The 27,491-nt window shown below is 41.6% G+C and overlaps 1 protein-coding gene across 17 annotated transcripts; it reads left to right on the forward strand.

Moving 5' to 3' along the window:
- Window positions 1–27,491, forward strand: LOC109858420 (liprin-alpha-1). Of its 17 annotated transcripts, XM_020435635.1 has the most exons (24): window positions 1–189; window positions 892–2,261; window positions 2,880–3,359; window positions 16,612–16,713; window positions 16,930–17,094; window positions 17,350–17,424; window positions 17,553–17,645; window positions 18,597–18,824; window positions 20,206–20,493; window positions 20,592–20,735; window positions 21,799–21,958; window positions 22,134–22,492; window positions 22,560–22,802; window positions 22,887–23,081; window positions 23,174–23,266; window positions 23,444–23,604; window positions 23,984–24,031; window positions 25,014–25,263; window positions 25,348–25,493; window positions 25,770–26,000; window positions 26,178–26,441; window positions 26,544–26,700; window positions 26,796–26,912; window positions 27,015–27,491. In XM_020435635.1, the coding sequence occupies exons 3-24, from the start codon at window positions 3,111–3,113 to the stop codon at window positions 27,102–27,104; spliced, it is 3,858 nt and encodes a 1,285-aa protein (XP_020291224.1). In that variant the 5' UTR covers window positions 1–189; window positions 892–2,261; window positions 2,880–3,110; the 3' UTR covers window positions 27,105–27,491. The 17 variants fall into 17 exon arrangements, with proteins under 17 accessions (XP_020291224.1, XP_020291223.1, XP_020291225.1 ...); XM_020435634.1 differs by lacking the exon at window positions 892–2,261; XM_020435636.1 differs by lacking the exon at window positions 892–2,261 and having other exon boundaries at window positions 174–193.

Below are 27,491 nucleotides of genomic sequence, written 5' to 3' on the forward strand. Positions count from 1 at the left end.
ACAAGGCTGGGCGGTAGGAACGAACTCCGGGGTAGTAGGTGTATCGGTGTTTTTTCGGCGTCGCGTGCGAGATAACACGCCATCGGGATGATGCCCAGCCGCGTCGTCGTCGTTGTCGTCGCCGTCGCCGCCGTGGGCTAAAGCTTGGAGTTTTCGGCGCCGCTCAGCGCAGTGCTCGTCGTACGAATCGTATGTACGAATCGGCGCCGCGTCTCGTCCGGCCTTTCTCTCTGTCTCTTTCACTCTTTCTCTCTCCCTCTCTCCCTCTCTCTCTCTCTTTCTCTCTCTCTTTTATTTTTTTCTCTCCCTTACTGCTAGTGAATAAGTAAAGCAAAATCGCGATACAGATACTCTCGATTCGACATACACGCGGACGAAGAAGTCTCTCTCTCTTTCTCTCTCTCTCTCTCTCTCTCGCACGTCCCTTGTGTATTTCTTCTACGAGGAGAACGAGAGGTCTCCGCGGTGATTTCGGAGCAAAGGAAGAGAGAGAATTGACGAGAGCGCGTGTATCGAGAGAAAGAGAGAGGTAGATACGAAGGGAGCGTGAACCGGGAGGTGGTGCCGGCTTTATTCTCCGGCCGCGAGATAACCACGTTTCGTGAGTGTCGGGATCCCGGCGGGCGGGCCACCGGGCCACTCGAAAGCCCGATCGAAAGTCGCGACACTAAGCGAGAAAAGAGAGAGCGAGCATCGAGATACTCGGAGTGGGAGACGACTATCATCTCTTTCTCTTTCTCGGTTGCGCGCTCTTTCTCTCTCTCTCTTTCTCTCTTTTACTCTCTCTCTCTCTCTCTCTCTCTTTCTCTCACATCGTGAGTGCTTGTACAATTGGCCGGGGGTGTGCATTCAGTACCGTGCCACCGCATACTACTGTTATTACCCTCGTAGTAAACGCGAGGAGGATTGATCTGTCAAAACACACAGTGCATTGATGAAAACGAAATCGGACGGAAGAATGGAAACGAGACGACGAATGTGGGATACTGTGCGATGAGAGGAACGACAGGAATCCGGTTTAGAAAAACAAAAAAAAAAACCTTTTTGTGTGCCAAACTCCGCGAGACGGGAGGAGATTAAAAAAAAAAGAAAAAAAGAACAACCATCATCGTTTCGGGGAGAGAGAACGCGCGTGGCAGCTTCGAGACATCGGCGGCGGTTGATGCATAAGCGTTTCTTCGAGAGCGACCTGATCGATCGGGGGCTTTGAGATTGCACTTCGTCAAGTGTCGTCCACGGGGACAGGAGCGAGGATAAAGAAATAAGATCGAAGAAGAGCTGTTGTGTGACGATGATTCCGCTTTTCGTGTTTTTTTCCCGAGGAAAACGAAGACGGAGCGAAGCGAGTTATTTGCTCGTCGCGCAGCCAGGCGCGAATCGTTCAAACTGAATCACCTACCGGCGATCAATCGATTCCGCTCCCGAATCGGAGCGCTCTGACGCGGCCTCCCGGTGTTGTATTCCGATATCGAAGGGTGTTACTGTGTCGCCGAGAGAGAGAAAGAGAGAGAGAGAGAGAGAAATCCGAGAGATACATCGCAAACGTCGTCGTCGTCGTCGCTGACAAAAAAAAAGCGGAGCAGCAGCGAGGAGTCGCACCGAATTCCGGAAGGTGCGGTAGCTCATCTACGCGTCTAACAGGAGGAGGAAGAAGACCGAAGCGCACGATAAGATAAACGGGAAGGTCTTCGGCGATATTCCAGCGCGCGACCGAAAATCGCTCACGGGATCGGGCGGCGGTGTGCGGCGACGGCGGCGTATCTTCCTACATGCACGAGCTGGCGAGAGCTTGTGGAACGCACGCGGTTCCAGGGGAAGGAGAGGCGGCGTGCGCGCGATTGCAGTTTCCAGTCGCTCGCGTGATAGGCGAAGCAAACGCTTCGTGATCGGAGCACGCAAGTCGCCTTGGAATTCGCGGCGCGCCGCGTGAATAACGATCCCGATATACGGCGTTGGCAGGGCGCTATCGAGACGCGCGATAACGCGCGAGGAAGCCCTTATCGGGGAAGAAAATGGTACGATAGATGTGCGCGATCTTGTTTTCTACGGCTTCGTTTCGTCACGGCCGATTTGATTGAGGAGAGGAAAAACGTGTGATGTGCTGACGCGCGAGAGACCACCGAACACATCCGTCATGTACCCTCCCGTGAGAGAACGACGAAAGCGACGGTGAAATTATTGGTAATTTGTTGTCAATCCCTGTGAAGAAGAGAGAGAGAGAGAGAGAGAGAGGATCAAGGTGAAGGAGAGATCTTCCGAAGGTGAGAAAGAGACAGAAACGCAAAGTCACTCTCGACAAGAGAGGATTGTTTTTTTATTATCCGCACGTTGTTACCCCCATTCCATCGAGAATTTCTGCGAGACTTTTGGGTGGAATCTACTGCTCTCGGGAACAATTGTCGCGTGGCGGTCGTTGCCGTGTCTCAAGAGAGAGAGAGAGAGAGAAAGAGAGAAGAGGCGCAGAGCAAAAAGCAAAATGAGTGAGTGAGGGGGACGCGCGACGAGTGTGCGGGCGGATAGTACGCGAGGACTGATTGAGTAAGGGCGGGAAAGAGAGAGAGAGAGAGAGAGAAATATAGAGTAACGGAAACACAGAGAGAAAGATATATCCGAAGGAGCGCGCAGGAGTCTCTCCCTCCTATATATACCGGTTGTGTGCATGTGTGTATGTGCGCGTGTGTGCATGCGTGGTGCGCGCGCGCGTGTGCATGTATGTACATGTATATACACGTGTGTGTGTGTATGTGTGTGAGTGTGGGTCTGTATATACGTGTACAACACGCCTCGCCGTGCACCGCGTCGCGTGTCACGCGGTACGAGCGACGCGCGTGCCGTTCGCAGCGCGTGTGTGCGATTTGCCACCGGTGATTGTCCCGCAGCTCTCTGGTGCGGCGCTCTCCTGCGAGTAACAACAACAACAGAATAGTGGAGGAATATAACAAAATAATTTGTTACGCGAGTGCGGAGTCCGTTGACGACGACCGAAGGTATAAATATATATAAGTAACGACGCAACAGAGTAGCAGCAGAAGAAGTAGCAGCTGCAGCAGCAGCAGCAACAGCAGCAGCAGCAGCAGCAGCAGCAGCAGCAGCAGCAGTAGACGCGCAAAATGTGGAATATGATGTGCGACGTGATGCCGACGATCGCGGAGGACAGCATGAGCCAGCGGAGCTCGCAATTTTCCGGCGAGGACGGAAACTTCGAGCAGCTGATGGTGCAGATGCTGGACGAGCGCGACAAATTGATGGAGACGATACGCGAGCACCAGGAACGGTTGCAGGAAACGGAAACGCGACTGACCGAGGTCGAGAAGGAACGGGACGCCCTGAATCGCCAGCTCAACGCAAACATTCCTCAGGTATGGGATCAAGCGATGTCAATTTTATTTACGTTTCGCGGTTATCGTCTTTTCTCGATAGCGATAGCGGCGGATAATGAGTTTAACGTAAACATAGAACGCGTCACGCCCGCCGCTCGTTATGTCACGTCGCGCAAATGATACTGCAAGTCTGATTAGAAAAAATCCATTCGCATTTTTTGCACACATACGTGGTTTATAATATAAATAATGTGTTTTAAATACGTCTGTGTCATTTAAAATACATTATACAATTATATTAGAAAAAAGAGACCACGTTGTGTCATTGATAGTTATTTGTCACCGATGACGTTTCACGTGTTACAACAAGCGAGCGCCGACAATTCTTGTTCAACGTGTTGTCCGTTCGGGGAGGGAGAAATTTAAGTCACACGCGCGAACGATGCAACGCGCTGACGAGAGATTCTCTTCAGGTGAGACTCTCTCTAATTGCGACGTGCGCTGACCGCCGCGAGATCCAACGATCGCTGAAACGTTTTACGTAACGATTTATACGCGCGCGATTGTGGAGGTGATTCTAACGCGCGCGCGAGTTTTTCGCGTCTCTGTAGTTGTCCCACTTTCCGTGCGTGAGATATGCACGTTACTAACGCCGTAATTAACTTCTCCGTTTAGTGCGTTTTGCGTCAACGCTCCGGTCACCTACTCGGCACCTTTCTGTGTGTTTCTTGCTCGCGCGCGCGACTACGCGAAAACGCACGCCGATCACTCCAATCTCGGAAGCTTTGCTCTCGCAAGTCTCTCCCGTTGGAGTCTCTTTGCCAAAATTGCACTTTGTGCAATAATTTTTATCTGACGCAATTACCGCGTTCGGTTTAATTGCAAATCGGAAGTTTGTCAGAGCGCTCCGTCAGCGCACACGGAAATTTATTATTGATCCGACGCGATTGGCCGACCTTTATGTCGATTTTACACCTTCGACATTTCCGACGCGGCTAATACGCAACGAGCAATACGAGATGCATATCGCCGACTGTTTATTATCCGGTCCTTGACAATCGGATCACGGCGACCGAGATGCTCCCGGGAGAAGAAACTATCCGGAGTTGTTAGTCGCACGCGCTTTTCAGATCTTCGCGCGTACGTACGTCGCAATTATATTTGCCACGATTTTTTTTCTTTTGCATCGGATACCACATCTCGCGCTACGTAAGTTCCTTACGTGACGACGCGGCTTTTTGTGCATTTTGCATTCCTCGCGGTAAGGTAACGATGACGACAGCAGAATATCTCGCATCTCATTGTCAACTCTTGATCATCGGTTGCCTAGAATGCGAAAATTTTCTCACAAACGTTCTTCTCTCATCTACGCGCGCGCGTTGCGACATCTTTTGTTTTTATCGCGGTGGTTTTTTTTCTAAATACACACGTGTATCTCAAAAAGATTGAGGTCGGAGATGCGCGATATTTAAGCGATGATTTTTTTTTTTTCCTGCTATTTTTTATCACCGAGCGAAACAGATTTTTCGCCTCAGAAATTTCAATTGAATTTGTTTGCGAGAAGGGGGAAAGATTAATCAAGCCAACTTCAACTAGACTATGTTTTTTAAAATTCGCGATCGACTTGGAAACTGACGTCTTTGTTAACTCTTGTCACTAAGTTTAAATTGAATCAAAATTTTCATGCATATTTTAAACGAGAGATGCGGCGGGACACTTCGTAGAATGAATTCAACGTTATCTATTGCCGTCATCGGGATTAGATCATCCGGGGAAATTCATTGTGTTTGCATATTGACTTTTGAAGAAAACAACGTTTCTTCAGAGAGCAGTGTCACAGTTTGCGTGTTCAATAAAATATTTCGTTTTTTTTTTTTCTAAGGATTTCGCGCGGAGAGAACGCGACACTTGGCAAACTGAGATAGTTAATCGCGATCGTTGATGATGCTTGCGAATTGTTTTCTTGTTCGTTAAATACTCTTATTACAGTTGTCTGAAACGCGCGACTTTTTTTGTTCATTGAACGACGCGTAATTGCTCATAACAAGTAGCTGTTAAAATAATTGTGAGAAGTGAGCACACTCGTGTAATATTAAACGAGACGGGAAAAAGGGAGAGAGAGAGAGAGAGAGAGAGAGAGAAAAAGGCTTGGTTATTGTTCCGGTAAAAAAAAGTTTAAGTAAAAACCGATACGCGAAAAACGAATGAGGGAAGAAATACACACAGGTCGACATTTGATATTTTATAATATAAATTTCTAACGCTTATTTTTTGCTGTCTGCTGTGTAATGAAAGGCGAGGAAATATTTCCGATGCAATGCCAGGAGAATGGTTGGCCAGTAATTATTATTTAATTAGTGAAATACCGCAAATTCTCACCGTAATTAGGTCACGGCTTTGTAGGTTGATCGATTAATCGATGACAGGTTACAAATATATAGTTTATGTAACTCTGTGTGTTTTGCTTTGTACATATATTTTAATTCGAGAATCGTCGGTTTTTTTTTCGTCGCGAGGTTCTGTTGCGAGCGGGGAGAGAATTTGTTATTAATTAATTTGCGAGACTTTTTTTTGTTTTGTTTCTTTCAATCAAAGATGCTGCGTACACAAAGTTGCTCTCAAATTGAAAAAACGCGCGAGTAACCAGTGACGACTCTATTGATCACTCGAAATATGAAAAAAAAAAAAAAAAAATTGTAAGTAAAACTTTGGATCTTAATTATTTAAATGCGACACACAAATCTTTTTTGTGTGAGTTATTAATTGAACAGATTTTTTTTTCTTTGTGTGTGTGTGTGTGTGTGTGTTGAAAAGTTGGCACTTCGTTCCGAGTCGAGAGGGAGATTTTGAGTACCAATTTAAGTTACTTTAAGCCCTTAAAATATGAATTAGGACGATTGAATTAAATTGAAGTTTTAAAACGGTTAGAACATAGCGCGCGAGAGGCGGACGATCGCGCCGCACGGTATCGTGAGAGAGATAAACGTTTTATTATTTTTACCAGGATATGTATTATTCTTCATAGATGCACTTTGGACGAAACAAACTATCGCGCACAGCGAGACGGGGAAACACATGATGTAATTGCGCTTAATTGAGATGAATTATATATATCTAAAGAAATTTTATGAGTATCAACAAGTGTGTGTGTGTGTGTGCGCGCGCGCGACGCGATCTTAAACAAGAACGTGATCTTAAACAAACACGAGGACAATAATAATAATTCCTCAATTGTTGTAAGAACTTAATACATTATTTACACGTTATTTTATTCTACTTGAAGAGACCAAACAAATTAATCGCGTGCGTTTGAAAATCTGCGAAGTGAACACTTCTCGGAGATGTATTAATTGCGTGCGAGTTCGTTTTTTTTTTTTTTTTAACACACACGAAATACTTCGGGCGGCGTGGAGAAAAGGGAAAAGGGAGGAAGTGTTCAGAACTCTAATTATTATTGCGATACGTGAAAAATATGTGGGGGCCGACCTTACAGAGGAAAGAATTCAAGCGTTTAGCGCGCTTCCACTTCGTTAGCGTGTGGATGCTGAACACTTTAGAGTCTGATAACTAGAAAAATAATGAGAGAAACAAAGCGGACGGAGAAAAGAGAACTGGTATTCTCTTGTCCCCGTTTTTGTTTTCTTCTTTTTGTTTTTTTTTTTTTTTTGTTTTGTTTTTTTTTACGAAACTCATCGTCATTTACGTTCGTTGCACCGATACGTCCGCAAACACCTAGAAACGTGCGCGAACACTTCCAATGTTTTCACTATCACGCGATCGAGGTTATTCGCGAGATATTGCAACGTCTTCTCTGCACAACAAATGATACGGGTTTGGATAAAAATATGAGTTGAGATTTAAATTCAAATTTTCCATGTTGAGTAATTGACACGTTAAAAAGCTACATTTTGCACACGTGTAAAAGTCCTATTTCTTGACTTGAAGTTCATCTTCTCTACACGCTTGAGAAGAAGTTGGCGTTCTGCTTCTCATTAAATTTGCGCGTGTATTAACATTCGGAGGGTGTGCTCGGCGCCGTAATCGCCTCGGTCGCGCGCGTATTGAGAGTGGAACGTTTATACATGCATATCTCGCGTGTGACTCTCTTACGTAAAGCTATTTTTTTCCCGCACGACCTTTTTCACTCTGATGAACAGCGACGACGTCTTTGAAATCTCCGGGAAGGGATTTTGCCGGAACGAAATTGCGTTATTATTTCGCACGCAAAAACGACGACAATTGCGAGCGATCAAATTTTGAATAGCTCGTCAAAAATTTGCCTTAGGTTCGATAATTTATTTGACTAGTTTGATCATCGTATAACGATGTAGTAGTACACACAGAATTATCGCTGTATGTTTTATTATTTGAGTTTCCGATAATGCGACCACGTTCACTCGTGGCGAAGAGCCGCCGCGTATATAACGAGATCGCCTTACTGGCGATGCGTTACCGTTCCACGTATATGGAGATTGGGTGTGGATATATCGTGATGCAACGTGTGTACACACTGGACGATATGCGGTCGTGCGGCGCCGAGATCATGTGCCTTGCCCCCGTCGCGGCAGCAATTGGAGTGCGAAGAACAGTAGCGACAACGAAAGGCGCGCGCGTTTTTCATCTTTTTCTCGTGTGTGCACGTATGTGTGTGTGTGTGTGTGCATATTCCAATTTTTCGTCTTTCGATACCTCTGGCGACACCGCGTCAGTGCGTTTATCGCGCTTTATCGCGGGTGCAGCCCTTCGCACGCGAGCAACACTTCTCGGACTCGATCAATAATCACGTGCATTTTTTTCTTCCCCTCCCCCTCGGGATATTCTTCTTCACTGTCGCTTCGAAGTGTTGCGGAAGAGAGAATATCTTCTCTTTCTCTCGCTCGTTTTTTTTCTTTTCATGAGCTACGCTTTGCGAAGATCTCAGATATTTGAAGAATGTAACATCGGTTTTGGATTGTCTGTTCGTTGCGAGATTCTGAAGCCGCGAGATAACATTTTGCGTCTAAATCGGATCGCATTGTTGTTTTTCACATATCGATTTATGCGAAAATTGTTAAGTTTTTACTTTTCGAGAGATAAATTTCGAGACAGACACGTTCGACTTTGAATTGAGTGAACACTCGATTACGTATCCGCGGATTCGACGGGGAGAGAAATCTGGACGAACATTTTTCAACATCGAAGAGGCCGTCCGAAATCTTCGCGAGCGAGCACGTACCGTGCGCGCGTGTGTGTTCCTGGAAAAAATTTTATTATATCGAACAGAATCATAGATACGAGTTTGCATGCGGAGGAATGACTAAGTGCCTCGAAACTTTTTTCTAGCTTTTTCCGGTCAACACCCGAGAAAGAGAGAGAGAGAGAGAGAGAACGGTTGTAAAACTGACCCTCTCGAAGTTGCGGGAACTCAACATCGTTAACCTGGCGAGGGTCGCAAAAAAAAAGCTGAGCACGTGAGGCACGTAAAGCACCTCGACGAGGACGGCGGCGAGGCGACGAAGGACGCACGAGCTTGCTTTGTTCAGATCGCGAGTAACGTCCGACTTTTCCTCGTATCATGGCTTCGACGTGTTTCCGCCATGAATCTTACTATTCGCGAGCGCTTCCGTTCGCGAAACAGCGAGGTCGTTGACCTCAAACCGAATGGATTTTATTTTAAAGGAAACACCGGTGCCATCCTCCTCGCCACGAGGAATTGCGTTAAAACATAGCAAATTATGTAATTGTCTCACGATCAGATCAAATTAAATTTTTCTTTGTTACACTCAGCGATTGAATTATATTTTTAAGTGCAAAAAACTGAGGAGGGGAAAAACTGTGCCTTCCGCTGATACAAAAAGTCTCATTGTGGCAAAATACAACCGCGTGATACAGCATGAATATCTACGCGTAACATTATCATATTACGAGCGAAGCGTGAAGAATGAACTTGGCGAAATCCACGAAACCTTTTTGTCTGTCGCAAAGAATGGGAAAACGTGTCGCGGTGTGGAAAAAAAATTTCTTTTCTTAATTCCTGATTTATATTATATCTCTGGAACAAAATCACGTCGTCTAATAAAACTTAATAAAATTAACTTACTGTTGAAAAACGATTATTCAGCAAACGATTGTTTTTTTATATAGTGCTAGAGAAGTGTTTATTTTATGATGTTGACTAACGTTGGAAATATTACAGGAAAAAAAACCGTGTGTAAGGACATTTTGTGACGCCCGAGAGACGTAAAACTACTGTGTGTGTCTCGACACACACACACACAGGGATGAGGATGAATCCCCCCCGGTTACCCTCGTCGTTCGTGGGTGGAGGGATAAAAATTTGTGGGACGACGGACGAGCGTGAGCGAGCGAGTGAGTGCAATGCACCGGCGTACGCGCTTGGCTGATCAATATCCACCCCACCCACTCGCTCGCCGGCGCATGAATGAACCTCGCCTTTTACACACTCGATTCGCGATCGGGGAGACGGGAAATAGTAGTTCTCTACTTACTCGCGCCGCACCGCAGCCCGGGCAGCGCCGGCGTAGACAACAAGCCCGGTAGCTGTTTCGGGATGTTTAAGGCCTCTCAAAGCGAAGTTAGCATCCCCCGATATGTAGTGAAATTCGATATATAGTTCTGATTAAAGTTTTCGAACTTCCCTCTTGAAAAAGAGTTTCCCAACGTTTCCTCACGAAAAGAGTTTCCAGGAAGAGTTAACGGTTCTCTGAACTTGATGTCGAGGAGTTTAAGGTCCATTACCTCTCTTAGATAAATATCTTTTAATTGCCGGAAACTCCCAAAAGGGAGTAGGCAGAATAACGATGAAAGTCGCGTCTATCTCTGGAACTACCGTATTTTAAAATCGATTGAGAAAAAACTGTTTCGATTTCATGTCTTTTTTGTATATCGGAAACTGCAAAAGCGGAGTCGCTCGGATCTGTTTAATTCTAATTTTCGACGTGCGAAATTAACGCTCCATTTGATGAAACATAGAAATTACATTACTCGAATTTAGAATCGTTTAATTGATGAAACTTTGTTTTTTTTTTTTTCGTTTTTTTGTTTTAGATCAATTGCAGGTGACTCTCTTAAACTGTTCGAAGGGAAGCGCGAGAAATTCCAATTGATTCGATGGAAATTTACTGTGTGCGGGAGTGCTTCGCACATCCGCCAGATTGTTCTCGTCCATAATAATTATCCGCAGAAACTCTCTCTCTCTCTCTCTCGATGTATGTAACTTGCATAAAATGCTCCCGCGTATACATTCATACGGCTAATTGGAGTTTGCACCGACGCGCGGATGCCTCCGAGACGATCGTGGAAGTATCGCTGAGAGTGTATTTGCCCTCGGCCACAATGCAAAGTTCTGTTGGCTTTGTGCATCTGGTGCATATTACGAACCCTCCTTCCGAGCGAACAGAAGTCTTGTTTGCAGCTCGCGCGAGTTCGCGCGCGAGTCAACAGTGGCGCGCCTCATTTCGGCAGAGCAATGAGTCGCGCGTTCCCCAAACCCGATGAGACCACTTCTTGGCACAAGGAAAGAATTCAAAGAACTCGCTCTCTCGTTTATCACGACACGCAAATCCCCATCAAAATGTGCATACATTTATTACACACTGCCAGATCTTGTCGATTCGCGTCGTATTTTGTTTAGGCATTTGCAATTCGACGTTTCGTTTCGCAAACAAGAAAAGGATTTCCTTGAAGGAAGCAGATAATTCTACGACGTAGTAATTTTAATAGTGCGATTCCAACGAGGATCCGTAGAGCAAACTACATATGTTGGATGTTAATAACAGTCGATTTAAATATAATTGAATTGAATTTTAACAATTTGTTCCAATTTGAATAACTTGATTTATATTCCAACGTATATGTGATGTAATTCTATACAAATGACTTTTGATAATGTATTACTAATATTTGAATTGAGCACATTGTCATTAATAACTAATTGCGTGCTTCGCAGAGCACTCTGATATTATTATTTTAAATACAGTGTCACTTGAAGAGCGCGTTTCTTTTTATATCTTTCGTAATTCTAATTCTGTCAAAATATATCCAAGCGATTATTTTACAAAAAAATACAAGAAAAATAAGAAGATCTCTCTCGCGTTCAATTCCGGCGAGGAGGTTGCGAAAATTATTCAATTACGTCGATACTTCGTTGCGCGTCTCATTAGTCGAAACGTCCGAACGAATTCTCGAAACGCGTAACCTGTCATCGCGAAAATGGCTGTCTCGACGACGAGACGCGTGGGCAGACACTTTCTCTCGGCTGAATGCCGTTCGTTCGGAAACCGGGGAACGAACAACCTGTCCTGTATGTCGTCGAGACGCGGCGGCAATAAAACGACGGTCGGTTATAGGAACACACACCGACGGTAGTAAGCGGCCACGCACGCATTTAAAAAAAAACAAAAAAAAAACGCACATATATAGATACAATGCACGCCTCTTTCGTCGTCGCGTCCGCCACACCCCGCCTCGCGCATACCTAGCTAATAAGTAACCAGATACACCTACCGCGCGCGAAGGAAACACGAGATATATCCTGGAATATCGCAGCACGTGGGTGCCGGTTTCGCCCCGGCACGAATCGTTGAATTTAATACACCTGTTTGTCTTGAGTTTCATCGGGAGTAGAATTGGATCGCGACCGAATATTCCTCCCCTCGTCGTTCTCCCGATTGACGCGAAGTCAATGTTTACCACGCGAACTTCGACAATTGCAATTTTGGACAACGCTACACCCACGCGTCTTGTTGTTGTTATTATTGTTTGTCCGTTCTAATAGACAGATATTGTTGTTCGCGTTTATTGCCGTTCGACTTTGCGTCATGCGAACGGCATTTAAAATCGCGACGCGTGAACAAAACTCGTCCGCAACGACGGTCAGTATTGTGTAAATTGCATTACATTTCATCTTTTGCTTTTTTTTATTTTTTGTATTGTAACAATTTTTTTTTTTGCATCCGTCTTTTTATCCACGTGATATGTTACACTTGTCGCGCAGGTGCGATGCAAGATTTGCTTCACCGCATTCCGACGTGCTTAAACTATTTTTATGTCGACAATTTCTTTGATCGTCGTCGGAAATCTCGTCGAGATTCGCGCGTTGCGAAACTCCGATATCGATGCTCTTTAACAATCAGAATTGAATGTAGGAGTTTTTACATGCACACTCGTCAGTTCGACGGGAACAAAAAACGTTTTATATTCGTTATTATTTTCACTTTATTATTATTGTACTAATTAAAAAGGAACAAGTTAACAAAGCTGTTTTGTAATATTTTACTCTTATTTCTTTTTTCTTAAAATAAAAAACCTACCTACGGAACCTATATTTCTTGCAAACAGATTGCGTTTCTGAAGTCCGTCATTTCGACGGACGTTTGATTGACATTTCGGTGTTAAAATCAAATACAATATCGCAATCGCGGATGTTATCGAAGTGCATAAACGCAGAATCTCGCATATATTCCGATAACATACAGATGGCGGAATACACACACACACACACACATATATATAACAATCGTCGTTGTAGAGCTGCTTCGAACCCGCAATAGACGCATGCGGTCTTGCAGGAAACATGTGTTCGGTGTCCAGCTATAATTCCTATGGTCAGAGAATTGCCAATATAGGACGAGCGCGTGTTGGAGCATTAGCATCGAAATAGAATAGTATTGGTTTACCGGTCGGAAAACGCGCTCATCCTAACGCGTATTTCGCGACTCTCTCTCGAGAGTCATTTCCCCGAAATTAAACTAAATTACACGACGTGAGAAATTTCGTCGAGAATTTTCGTGTCTCGCGTGTCAAAAAGAAAAACTCGCTTCGCGAGTCACGCCAATAATTTCTGACTCTCGACTCCACTTTTGATCGCCTGAGTTTTTCTACAAATTTTTTATCACTTCAGGAATAGAATAGCACCTCTTCAGCGATTGATGCTTGGTGTGAGAGTTTTTTTCTTTTTTAACAAAAGTTTTTATTTTCACGCCGAACTCTAACACTCTAGCTCTAAGAGAGAGAGAGAGCAACTTCACACCCTTGACTGTAGCATTGGAAACCTGTTGCTTAATAACGCATGCATACTTACCGCCTCACGCGGATTATATATTTAGATCGATTTTCTCATTATATTTTTATCCGAGATGAATTGTCCGGGACGCGCTGGCATTTCGCTTTCAAGATGCTCATTGTGATATACGCAATCTCTCGGATACATTATACATGATGCATCGTGCGTAATAAAGACCGTCTTTGAGAACGTGTCGGACGACGAGCCTACGTATAAGAAACACACGCTCTGAAAGCGCGGAAATAAACACACGGGGCTTTGTGCGTTCGTTTCACTTCGGTTTTATGATTTTTTTTTTTTTTTGTAATGTGTGCTTGCAAAAGTTCATTAATATTTATACGAATTTTTTGCGGAACGGGTTTTGTACGTAGAAAAAAAAAAACTACATAGATGCGAACACCTTTCGTGATCCAAGTCGTACAACAGGCCGCGAGATTGTCAAATCGAGCGATATTTTCTTTTTTCTTTTTTTTTTTTGTAGAAATACATCACGTTTCTATTTAAAATGGAATAAATTAATTTTTTAGCTTGTAGAGATCTTCGATTTGTATTATAAAATTCTTTTGTAGGTCAGATTGATGTTCGGACGCGATATTTTTAGTAGATCGTGTCGAAAGTTCGCGGGTCGCACCGCGAGGTCGCGGATGCTATTTTATTTCGCACATTTCTCTCCGTAGAATTTCTTCTCTCTCTCTCTCCCTCGAGAATCTCGTCGTATACTCGCGAGGGTTTCGTTTTTGTGAGTGAGTTCATTTACTGCGACCTCCTCTTCTCCTTCCTCGTCAGCAATCGAGTTTGGGGGAACTCATTCAATGACAAGTTTTGTCTTTCAGTAGATATTTGCACCTCAATATCATCAAAGATTCTCGTCCAGTTCTACGTAATAAAAAAAATACCGATCAAACGTGCAAAGTGTATCGGAGTGACCCGTTTTTATTCAATTTTCGACACACTTCTTTTTTTTTCACAATGTGATATTTGAATAATAATTTCCTATCTGTAATATTTTAATCTAATCGTAGGCACAAATCTGTTTATTTACGGACGCGACAGATTTGTGCCTTGTAAAGTAACGTATCTGCTATTGTTACACAGGTGTTATACGCGAAACGTTTTTTTGCGAACGACACATCCCCGGCATGTGTCGCTCGTGTAAAAGATGAAATCACCGAAATGTGAAAAAACCGTTATCGGATGTCGGGCGACGGAATTAAAACCATTGTTCCACATATAATGTACGTAGCGTGAAAATCTACATGGATTTTTTTTTTTTTTTTCAGCGCCGTTAGTAAAATTAACCGAACAGGTTAATCTAAGATCGTTGCGCGCGCGAATCAGCGGGGACAAAACCTCCCCTTTGCTCTTTTAACCTACATTTCTTGTTTAACACACTGTCGAGCGCACCGTCGTCTGTCCGTATAGCGCGCAGCCAACGCAGTACGATTTCGCGTGTTGGTTCGGTATATCGCGCGCGCCTTCCTTTCCGTCGTCGTATGTGGCGCATCGCAGAAGTTGGAGTTTCGCAATTTTCTTCTCATACGAAAGAAAACACGTGATCGCGCGCGGCGATTTAATCACCTTGTGCGACGCGGCGCAAACGTTCCTCGCACGAGAGAAAAAGTGATTCGCGATTTTGCGAACAAACATCCAGATAATTTCTCTCCTCGGGAGAGGAAGTGTTTTTGGTGTTTGTTGGTGACGCTCTCTTTTTACGAGAGAAAAAATTAACGCATTTTCACGACGAATCCTTCGAAGTCTCGTCTGTTGCGCGAAAGGAAAGGAAATTCACACAAAAAATCAGGAAGAAGAACGCGCCTCTCTCTCTTTCCGTGGTATTGTCATCGCGCGAAGGAAGCGTGAAAGAATCGATCTCACAATCGAGGCCAGATTTTGATCTGATTGATCGCTCGACACGGTTTTCGCTTAGGAAACAACAAATTAAATGTAACATCGTCGTCCCACGCATCGAGAAACAAATGAAATATTTCCCTTCCTCCCTCCGCGACATTCGATATTTTGCATGCAACTTTACACGTGGTGGCGACCTTCGCCGCGCCACGACTGACATTTCGACGCGGTGTCAGAACCGCTCGAGAATTAAAACCACCCGTGGTTTTAATATTCAGTGTAAAAATTGCTGAACACACACACACACACACAAAGTTGCAGAAATAAATTGTGCCCGTCTGCGCTAATATCGATCCATCGACGACGCGGTCAGAGCGTGTGTGCGGTGTCGTCAAAACACTATCGCGTCGACGATAATTTTCACGCAATATTGATTCGCTCGGTTGACGCGCGCGAGCGAACACACATGATGACGGCGATTTAAATTCGCGATTACATTGCGTTTGCGCGAAAAGGTTATTACTCGAGTAAATGTTAAATTATAAATAGAGATATACGCGGCGCGTAAAAAAAAAGACAAAGGTTATACGCAATAATATTGAACGTTTATATTGTGCTGATACACACACACACACATTTGTCACACGATATTCCACACATAGACACATTATCTCTTCGTCTTATCTTTGGCGCCTCGATATTATCGAAAGCAATTGTGCGTGTGTGTGTGTGTCGTTGACATTTTTTTACCGATGACAGATAAGAATGAGAAGCAGCGCGGATTTGTTGCCGAATGAATGTCGTTGAATAATAAATTGGGTGAATAATAAACTGTGTGAAAATAATAATTAAAAAAAAAGAAACATGAAAACGAACAGCAGAAAATTAAGAAGTATTGAGGAATAACCGGAAGAGAGTCAATATTTGACGTCGTGTCCCGCAGACTTAATCGAAGAAGCTGCCGAGAATATTTGCAACTCGACAACAAATTTCAATGCGAACCGTTCAAGTTGTTCGGATGTCGAACGAGAGTAACGCGCGCGAAATTATTCAGTCCGCAGTTCTGTCGCCGTTACTTAGTAGGAATATCAGTCAGGATTCTTCTCTCGGAACGCAGCTCCGTAAGAGATCGTGGAGCGATGCGGATTCCGCGTGTCGATCAGTACTGTTCGACAATACGAAGGACGCTCGTATGATCCATCGCGTGTTGTCGCAGGTGATTTTTCTCGGAAAAACGTTTTGCTTCGTTTTCATCGTGACATACATTTAATATACAGTGGTTTCATCTTCTAAACGCGACAACAAATTTTATTTCTTACTCACATACGATTCATAGGTACATGTCATTAAGCACGTGTCGCTTCGCATTTTTTTGCGCAGGAATTTTCGCAACTGACGAAGGAATTGGCGGCGGCACGGGAGAACATCTTAGAAAGAGAAGAAGAGATTTCCGAGTTGAAAGCGGAACGAAACAACACACGCGTGAGTAGCCACACCTTTCGTACCTTTTAGTTTTTTTTTTTTTTTGTAACTTGCTTTGTCTTAGTGTTTTAATTAGTGTCTCTCGCTAGAGAGATAAAATGTTCATCAAGGAACGATAAAAAAAAAAAAAAAAAGAACTACGAGCTTAAATGCTCTTGAAAGATTCAAAAATTCGCTATCGCAATTAATAAAAACGTGTTCGACTTTTTCTTCTAGCTCCTGCTGGAACACCTGGAATGTTTAGTGTCGCGACACGAACGATCGCTCAGAATGACGGTTGTGAAACGTCAAGCCGCCGCACAATCCGGCGTGTCGTCTGAGGTGGAAGTACTAAAAGCTTTGAAAAGTTTGTTCGAGCATCACAAAGCTTTGGACGAAAAGGTATTCACGCTATTTCATCCAGCGCGTTCTCTCGCTCGTATATCTCAGTTTCTCCACAGACCGGGCTTCGCGAAAGAATTTCTCGCAAAGGAAGAAACACGCGCGGCGGCACAGAAGGATAAAACAAAACAAAAAAATTATATATATATATATATAGTATATTTTTTATAATTAATGAATTAGTAATTAACGCTTTCTGTTGCACGCGAAAGAGAAGATCTTTCTGAGGGATTAATACTGATTAACTCTTTGCAGGTACGTGAGCGTTTGCGTGTGGCTCTTGAGAGAAATACGAGTCTCGAGGAGGAACTAGCCCATACCAAAGAAGAAGTGAGTTTCGTTTTTATTATTAAATCGAGATGTAAAACTGTGAAAACTGAGGCAATTTTTTAGAAGGTGTTAAATCTGACAATACTTTGTATGTGACTTGTTCGCTATCGCCGATTGTGTGATTGCAGCTCCAGCAGTATAAAGTAAGCGGGCACACGCCAAAAGCTATAGAGGATAGACCGAAAGAAAACGGACAGGCGGACGAAGGTCAGCAGAACAAGGTATCGACAACGACGTATCAATAACTATTTTTTTCTTTGTTTGTTTTTTTTAACCGACATGCGGTGCACAAGCGTTCTCACAGATATTCACATTACACACACCGTATTATCGCTTTTCATAACCTCGCACCTCGATCATGGATAAGTGGAAGTGTTTTTTAAAAATTTGTCTGAAAGTCATGAAACTGCATCTGTGGATCTTTTTCTCACTTTGCATGCTCATGTTTAGCACATATCCTGTCTCCTATTCGCTCTTTACTTGACGTCTCATAGTCATCTTAGTTTTTATGTGTCATTAAAGTTTATATCATAAAATTTAGTTTTGAAGTAGAGAAAGAGAGAGAAAGAGAGTGTGTGTGTGTGCGTGAATGAAAAAGAGAAAGAGAGAGACGTGAGTCGAATAAAAAATGTAACAATAATATAATTTTTTTATAATTTTCCTTAAGATAATCAACATATTTTTCATCGATGTTAAGTTATCAGTAATTTAGATCGTAAATTTAGAATTCATTTTTCATTTGTATAAAACATTTTTCATGTTTCATGTCATAAAAAGAAAATATACGGAGAAACATTTAAAGAAAATAGATATTTATTTAAATATATGTTTAAAATATTGATAAAGTTTATAACACACACAGTCTCTGTGTTGTTATTTGAGTTTTTTTTATTATTTGTTTGTTTGTTTGTTTTTTTTTTTTTAACAGCATTATCACTTGAAAGTGCTCTCGTGTCTCAAATGACAAACAATATGTGATATAAGCAATGTTTACTTCGTCCATTCATCGATTCGCTGCATCTCCAAAAAAATGTATCTATCGTAGTATCTCATGCATGTGATATAGTTGTACAGTCGCGTAGTTGTGTATATGTAGTTTTTGGGAATTGCGCGGCGATGCAGGACAGGCAATGCGAGTGAGGCATTCTGAATGTAGTGTTGTGATCGGGCAGAATGAGACTGAGCAGACAGAAAACCAGCAGCAACAGCAGCACCAGCACCAGCAGCATCAGCAACACCAATCGCAACAGCAGCAACAGCAACAACAACAATTGGTACAAAAGCCAGGTACAGAGAAGTCCGCTGAAGTCGGCAATAGGCTCAGCAATGGGAGTCTCGATCCGTCCGAGCAGGACTCCGCGGTGCGAGTAATAGATTTGCAAGCCACTATCGACAAGCAGGTACGAATCAGTATTTATACGACGAAATGGCTAGAGAGAAAATCCAACCGTAAACAGAACAGTCAGGTAGTTTCTTCATCTCTATTAAATATGTTGTCGAAAAATTCCGATTAGTTCTTACGTGACTTATCCCTGCAACGTATATCCAGTTTTATTATATATGTATACATAATATGTATGCATATATGTATGTATATTATACATATATATGTACATATATATATATATTTGCAAAACGATACCATTTTCGATTTTGCATGATTTACCCACTTTAAGCACATCAAGCATAGTGTGAGCAGTAAAGAACATATTGAGCGACACTTTCTGTGTCTCTATCTCGATAAACGTGTTTTTATTATTTAAAAAAACTTTTTTAGTTAGTTTTGTTCAGATATATCTATATGTATGTGGGATAAGAAATTATTTGTTCTATTAAAAACAAGTTTATATATGCACATTATCACATGTTTATCTCATTTCATAGAGTGCATGAGTCATGAAGAATGAACGTGATGTAGATTCTATCTTCTTTTCGCGTCTCACATGACAAACAAAATTGTAGCAGGAAGTAAATTTCTTTCAGATGCATATAAACACGATTTTCGCATACAAGCTTACTTATATATAGGTGTCCCAAAATCGATTAAAACGTCAAATGCAATCTGATTTGTTTTAGCTTTAAGTGCGTTTTATATCATGAAAAATCATGAATGTTGACGTTTTGATATTAGATTTCTTTCTGTCGTGTAACTTTGAGATATCTCCTGTACGTATAAAATCTATACCCATATAAGAGAAACATGTACATTATAATATAGTATAATATAGTATGTGTCAAATGTGTGAGTTAGTTTAATATTTATAAAACATAATTTGTGTTACATATATATAGCGCGCGTAACGCGCGGACTATAGTTTTCTATCGAAATAACACTTTTAGTGATGCCTACGGCATGTTATATGTAATGGCAATACATATTCATGTTTATGTCCCTTTTTTATCGCATGAGATAGTGATTAAAGAATAGATTCTCTATATAAGTCAGTATTTCTCGTTTAAAGAGCTTTGCCGTTTCCTTAATGTGACAGACATGAAAAATGTAAACACTCCCGCGCACACACACGTACACACACAACACACACGTAAGCACACTTATGAATAATAGTGTAAAACAATTTTTACCCAAATTAGTTGTAACGTTTATATAGAACAATAATTGTCGAATGATATGTGTCTCTGACAAAGAGAGAAAATGAGAGTTTTACAATGAGAAGTATGTAAAACTTGTTAATTTTCATGGTAAATACAAGCAAAGTAGCAAGCATTTATCGAAAATGATCGACACGTTCGATATGAAATACTGGAAATATGTTATTTTAGAGTTCAGAATTAATAACGTGGCAACGACGAGTAGCGGAACTGAGCGGACGTGTTGCCGAGTTAGAAGAAACGCTGTCGAAAACGCAAAAAGAGCTTCTGAAGGCGCAGGAAACGGGCCTCAAATTGCAAAGAGATCTGCGGGAAAATGCGGCACAAAAAGAGGACCAAGAAGAACGAATAGCGACTTTAGAGAAACGTTACCTCAATGCTCAACGGGAGTCCACTAGTCTTAATGACCTCAATGAGAAGTTGGAGCAGGAGGTACAGCATAAGAAAGCTCAACTAAAGGTAAATGATCGGTTTTGCATTATATCTGACTATAACTGTGTGTAACGTTTATATGGATAATTTTCGTGATTAATTGTCGAAATGCGTGTTGTTTCAAGCTCCAAGAAGAGAAAATCGCGGCTATACAGGAAAAATTAGAACTCGCGGAACAAAAATTAACTCAATATTCTAAGTTACCAGAAATGGAAGAACAATTAAAACAAAGGATGGAGGCTCTGACGCAGGTGAGGAGGCCCAACCAGGTACGCAGGGGAATCATATCACGTCACATAGTCAATTCTCCTTGGTTTTATTCCTCTGCACTCTCTATATAACGTTTCCCGAGATACGGATTTATGTCTTATATAAGTCTTAGAGAGCTTTGTCTTTCTCAATATGCATTCATCACTGCAAACTGTTCTTCTTTACATTCTGATTGAGTTTAGATGATTTCAGACGATTAGAGAACAATGATTTGCTGCTCCATGTTTGATTACTGTTACAATAGCATTCGATATATGTATATATATACATACAATCGAGTATTTTTCAAATGCACCACAATGCGTTTTTACGTTTCTCAAATCACACGATTCCTCGCTAATTTCTGAATACAAGCTGAATACGTGCAGAATTCATTTGTTTGAGTTAAAAAAATTTTTTTAGTTTTACGAAACTCAATGTTACACACGTTAATTAATTTCGTTCGATCTCAATATGATTTGCGAATTGATATAACGCAGCATGAATGGTAGACGTCAATCTGGTTTGTACAAATTTCACTCTACAAGTGACGGATATGTTTCATACAACATGTATAAACTTACACACACACACATATATATATACAGTTTACATATTACTCTAGCGTGCGAATTTTTTTTTTTTTTTTTGAATGTGTTTGTCAATATAATATATTCTCTCTATTCTCTTTCTTCTCGCTCATCTGGATATAACACGCTGTTATATATATATATATTTTTTTTTGTAACTACATATTTCTATATCATAGAATAATTTTATCTTAGATCTTATCTATAAAAATATTAGAATAAGAAAAACAAACTTATAAAAATTATGCAAGATATATATATTAATTCAGTAACTGTCCTGATTTGATCAATCTTTGCGATAGTGACATCAATGTCAAATCTAAATAATTATAAAGTTTAAAGAGAGAAAAATAGTTCGTAGTATGTAGAAATGAAATGGCTTCATAAAATTAAACACATCATTATCTGATCATGAAATCAATCATTATATTATTATGTAGAATTGAAATAACAACAAACTGACTCAAATAATTTTAATTGTGAAACATTTAAGCAGGCTCAGGAGAGGCATGGTAGCGCGGAGGATAGAATCCAAAGATTGGAAGCGCAATTAGAAGAAAAAAATGCTGAAATAATGCGCGTTAATCAACGACTTAAAATGAATGAGGAACATAATACGCGTCTTAGTACAACCGTCGATAAACTTTTATCTGGTAATTCTTGCGTAATATTTTTTGCGTGTAACTTATCAATTTAGTCTCACATTTAAAAGTGAAGCGATTAAAAACAAACAAGTTTATATATATACACACACAAATGTCTATATGAGTACGTATACTTTTCGAGTAAATTTTGAGTGCAGTTATAAAAATTGAAATGTTTGTTTAGAATCTAATGAAAGATTGCAAGTGCATTTGAAAGAAAGGATGCACGCTTTAGAAGAGAAAAACGCGCTAACTCAGGAACTCGAGAAAACGAGAAAAATAGCGGAGGATCTGCAAAACGAGAAAGCCGATATCGTTAAGGAATTGGGAAAAGCGCGTCTGGAAATCGATAACGTTAAGAGACAGATGCTTCAGCAGGAAATTGCATTTAACATTCAACAAACGGACGCGCTGACGAGGAGTTTATCACCAAACGCGGTAGATCCGGGTTCCTTCTCGAGGAGCGCGAGTCACAGTAGTTTCGATACGCATTCGTTGCCCAGAAGAGGTGGTAAACGATCTATCGAAGACGATTCGTCGAAGGTATCGCATTGAGATATAAAAATTATTTGATGATGATTACATCAGCGAATAATTGATTACTTCACAGAATTATGTGGCGCGAACATTAGCGGAGCAGGAATGGGAAAAGTTGCAACAAGCGCACGTACTCGCTAACGTGCAACAAGCGTTTGACGTTTCGAGTGACGCCGAGGGAGACGGAGATAACGAAAGTATATTTAGTTGCGCGGCTGACGTAATTAGTCCTACCGGGCACACGGACGCCCAAACGTTAGCGTTGATGCTGCAGGAACAATTAGATGCTATTAACAAAGAGATTAGATTAATTCAGGTAATTGATATTGCGCAAGTTTTCGCATGCAAATTTATTTTAATCTATATTATGTCATTTCCACATTTGAATTGGATTTTGTAGGAAGAAAAGCAGAGCACGGAAGCACGCGCGGAAGAACTTGAGTCTCGCGTCGGCAGTCTCGAGCATATGAATCTGTTGGCGAGAGGTCGAAGTTTGGAACGAGCATCGCCGCCATTGAGCGGACGTTCCACTCCAAAATCACATCACAGTCCAAACAGGGATTATTTGCATAAGTACCACACCGTTAGTAATCACGTAATTACTAATTGCAATAACAATTACAAGCTGATCTCATTATTTGCTTGCAACATTCGTAATAACGACGAAATATTTTTGTTACCTCCTAGGCACCTGCGTCTATGTCTCCGGCGCATCTGCATCAATATGCCGCTTCCTTAGCTAGTCCGGGTCAACTGTCGGAATCTCTTCCTGCTAGCCAGGTTTGTGCGGACACTATATTCAGCTTGATTTTATTATTAGACTGACGCCAATGAAACTTGGTTGTATTTGTTGAATAACGAAATACATTACAGCAACTTATTACAGTTTCGTAATAAGTTTTGTTACAATTGGATTTTAATTCGATATACGTAGACAATATCTTTTGTCTATGGCAGTTACAGTTGTCGGGAGAAGAGTTGCACTCAGTTAGTGAGAGAGACAGTACTGGCGGTGCGGGAAGCGGCGGTAGCGACGCGGCTTCGCCTCTAACGGCCAGATCTCTGAGATTGGAACGAGTCGTTCAGGCCTTGGCTCACAGTCAGGAGGAACTTAGAAGGTATATCTTTTTTTTTTTTGTTGCTGGATTTGCTGGACTTTGCTGCTGGATTCTCGACTCTCAATGATTGATTTTTTTTTCTTTTTTAACATTGTGTTTTACGTTGACTTATATTCTTCAGCAATAATTTAAATTATTTCTTACACTTTGGCAATCAAATCTCTGAAGATGAAAGTCAAGATAAGTTTAATAATCGGTGCAAAAAAATGGTGTATAAAAAACAAATATCGCATTATATTGAAATCTCTTAATGTGGGGAAACCTGAAAAAGTGATATCTGTAATCTTAATTGTATTGTATATGTGCATGGAGATGAGATCAGCCAGAGTTAGCCATTATCTCTTAAGTTGTTCGTACTTTTCATTGTTTATGCTATCAGACGTACCGGACAGTGCGGATTTCCGAGCAGTGGTTTCCCCACGTACAGGTTAATTAAAGACACTACTACTACTGCATGTGAAGCGCGTTGTTACATGCCGCTGTGCACGACACATTTGAATGGCACTTGTGGGCGTGAGAATAACATCCAAGTCAGCTCTAATCACATCGACGGTAACACTTGTTCATCGTTTAAGTGAATTTGCTACTGTACATATAAAAAGATCAGATTCTTCTTATTCGGAAATTTATGAGAGAATGCCATAGTACCGATTTACATGCCCGCAGTACCGATTCTCGAGCACAGTGGCAGGAATGAAGCGCCTGATAAACCCGATAGGCCCGATAGACATGAAATCTCGGAAGAGACTGACACTACTAGCTTCTTTCGTCCGTCATACATTCAAGCCTGCCCAGTTCACGATAAGCATCGCGATCTTAGACAGATAAAGGAACTTACGAAACCGAGAGAATTGGATTCGATGCACGAAATGCGCCGGTCGCGCAAAAGGTTGTGCAAAGATTGCAAAGATATAGAACAGATGAGATATTACAAACACATGCGTTAAAATGCAAAATACATGATGATGCAAGCACTTCTTAATGTACTTCGATTTTTTAAAATTTGTCTTTTAAAATAATCGAGAATAAGTATCTACGCTTGTTTATATAGAATAAAAAAAAAAGCGACAAAGAGCCGGCTCAGAACGCAATCCTTATTTAAACTGTAATATTTTTGTGACATTTTGTTACACTGCCAATGTCGTTTCGTATCTTCTCTCGTAGAGGGAATTACACTTGTAGTATTTATAATACTAATTTTATTTTTTTCACAAAAAGAGTAGCAACGTATTTTCAGAGTTTTTTTTTATTATGTATAACATGTTTGCGTATATACATATTACACGTATGTACGTATTATAGAATGAGTTGAAAGAGTCGTTGAAAAAAATAGTGTACTTGTGTGGGCTAGAATGTAGTATTTTATGTTAGAGTAGAAATAGAAACTAGATTAGCGCTCCATGCAGCAGGCATGGACATAACAACGGCGCACTCAATTCTGGAACTCCTCCTTCCCCATTGTCCTCACGCCACAGCAGCCAGGACAGTTTGCACAAAAACAACTTCTCCAGCGTTGGATTGCCTATCGCACAATTGTCAACGTCGCATTTGCACATGCAATCAACCATGAGTCCCGCCACGGCTGCCGCGGTCGCGGCCGCGCAAAAAAAGAAGGGCATTAAAAGCAGTCTCGGTAGATTTTTCAGCAAAAAGGAAAAGGTGAGAGACCTTTGTTTTTGTCTACAAATTAAAGAAAACAAAAGTATTATCTGCGAAACAGTCGTCATGTTTTAATACGCGTAGATTAAAGGGAAGGATACACCGATGCCGGGAGACGTACCGGGTATGGGAGGTGCGAGTACACCAGCTGATCCTGATTACGGGGACAGTGTGTCTGTGGCCGGAACACTTGTGAGCAAGAGCGACTTCGATCGCAGGAAAAAGAAGAGGTACGTATATATATCAAAATTACAATAATTCGCGTGCTCGAGTACAAATCAAAGTAAAAGAATCGATATATTTTGTATTTCTTATTAAAAATGTTTTTTATATTTATATACACAGCAATATAATTGTCATTTGTGTATTCGTTCAGATGCCCAAATATAACGCATTATATGTGATGTGAAACATGTCTAATATTGTATTGCGTTATACAGTAAACTCGTAAAGAAAATATTTTTTGTAAATATTGCAATCTTGTGTATACGTATTTAATGTTTTAGTCCAAGCATGTTTGGTAGTATGTTAGATTCGTCGCGACATGAGCTTTTGGCGGAAGCGATGAAAGCCGGAACACCTTTTGCACTATGGAATGGACCAACGGTAGTCGCGTGGCTGGAGCTCTGGGTGGGCATGCCGACGTGGTACGTCGCCGCTTGTCGAGCAAACGTCAAAAGTGGTGCTATCATGAGTGCTCTCAGTGATACCGAGATTCAACGGGAAATTGGTATAAGGTATGATACTACGCGTACGCAAATTTATGTTTACACACAAAATCACAGTCATTATGGATTCGTCTCATAGCGTGAAACATACAGCTTATGATTGAATCGGAATTTGTTGCACACACATACGCGCGCGCGTGCGCGCATTCACGCGCATGTATGTACATATCTGTATCTTGATGATAGCAATCCGTTGCATCGGTTAAAACTGAGACTAGCTATTCAAGAGATGGTGTCGCTCACGAGTCCATCAGCGCCAAAAACTTCTCGCACAACATTAGCATTTGGTGATATGAATCACGAGTGGATAGGTAATGTCTGGTTACCGAGCCTCGGATTGCCGCAGTACCGATCCACTTTCATGGAGTGCCTTGTTGATGCTAGAATGCTCGATCATCTTACAAAAAAAGATCTTCGTGGTCAACTGAGAATGGTTGACAGCTTCCACAGGTACGTAATAAAGGAACAACTTGATATTTTTATTATATACCATTTAGAGAATAGTTTATTTATTTTGTTGACAAGGTGACCAATAAATTGCTCTTCTTTCAGAACAAGTTTGCAGTACGGTATTTCCTGTTTAAAGCGATTAAATTACGATAGACAACAATTAGAGGAAAGAAGACGAGTGGCAGAAAGTGCCAATATAGATGTACTTGTATGGAGTAACGATCGTGTCATAAGATGGGTTCAGTCGATCGGTTTGAAGGTTGGTTAATCGTCTCGTCATTTTTTCTTGTGTTTTCACCGGACAGTCGGTCATTTACGAGAAGAATATATTTATTTGCGATTTAATTTTCGCAGGAGTACGGAAATAATCTCTTGGAATCGGGTGTGCACGGCGCGCTTATAGCTATAGACGAAGGTTTCGATGCTAATAGTTTTGCATTAGCTTTACAAATTCCCACACAGAATACGCAGGTAAAAACGCGGCGTGTATCTCCAAGAATTTTATCCTACCGCGTTCATATCGTTACTTGTGTAAAACGTCGAACGTGCTGTACGTCGTTTGTTTTTTCACAGGCGAGACAACTGCTAGAGATGGAATTTTCGAATCTGCTGGCGGTAGCGACCGAGAGACGGCTGGACGAGAACAGTAGCATGAAATCCTGATCCACCTCGTCAAGTCGGCTGCCGCATATTCAACCGCATCATGTCTAGTCCAAAACCCCAGCTATCGCTACTATCTATGCGCAAATGTGTTGTAAAAGTTGTAAAAGCTTTAAGTATCACGCTAGGAATATCTTCATATTGTTATGACAAATGTGACATTTGGTAAATACCGAGGTGTGTTTTGACATAAAAAGCTATTATAAGATAAGCTTATTATGCATTCAATACGCTAGGGATCCATTTGATCGATTTTTACGCCGCGTGTGTGCACACGCGTGTAAATTGCATCATGCCGCGTTCGTTGGCTATGTAGCCAACGAACGGAGAAAGAAAAAGAAGAGGCGTACGAATGATTTTTCTTCCTTTTTTTTTTTTTTTTTTTTCACA

Source organism: Pseudomyrmex gracilis, unplaced genomic scaffold (assembly GCF_002006095.1).
Source record: "Pseudomyrmex gracilis isolate BER0280 unplaced genomic scaffold, ASM200609v1 scaffold_203, whole genome shotgun sequence".
Classification (NCBI taxonomy): domain Eukaryota; kingdom Metazoa; phylum Arthropoda; class Insecta; order Hymenoptera; family Formicidae; genus Pseudomyrmex; species Pseudomyrmex gracilis.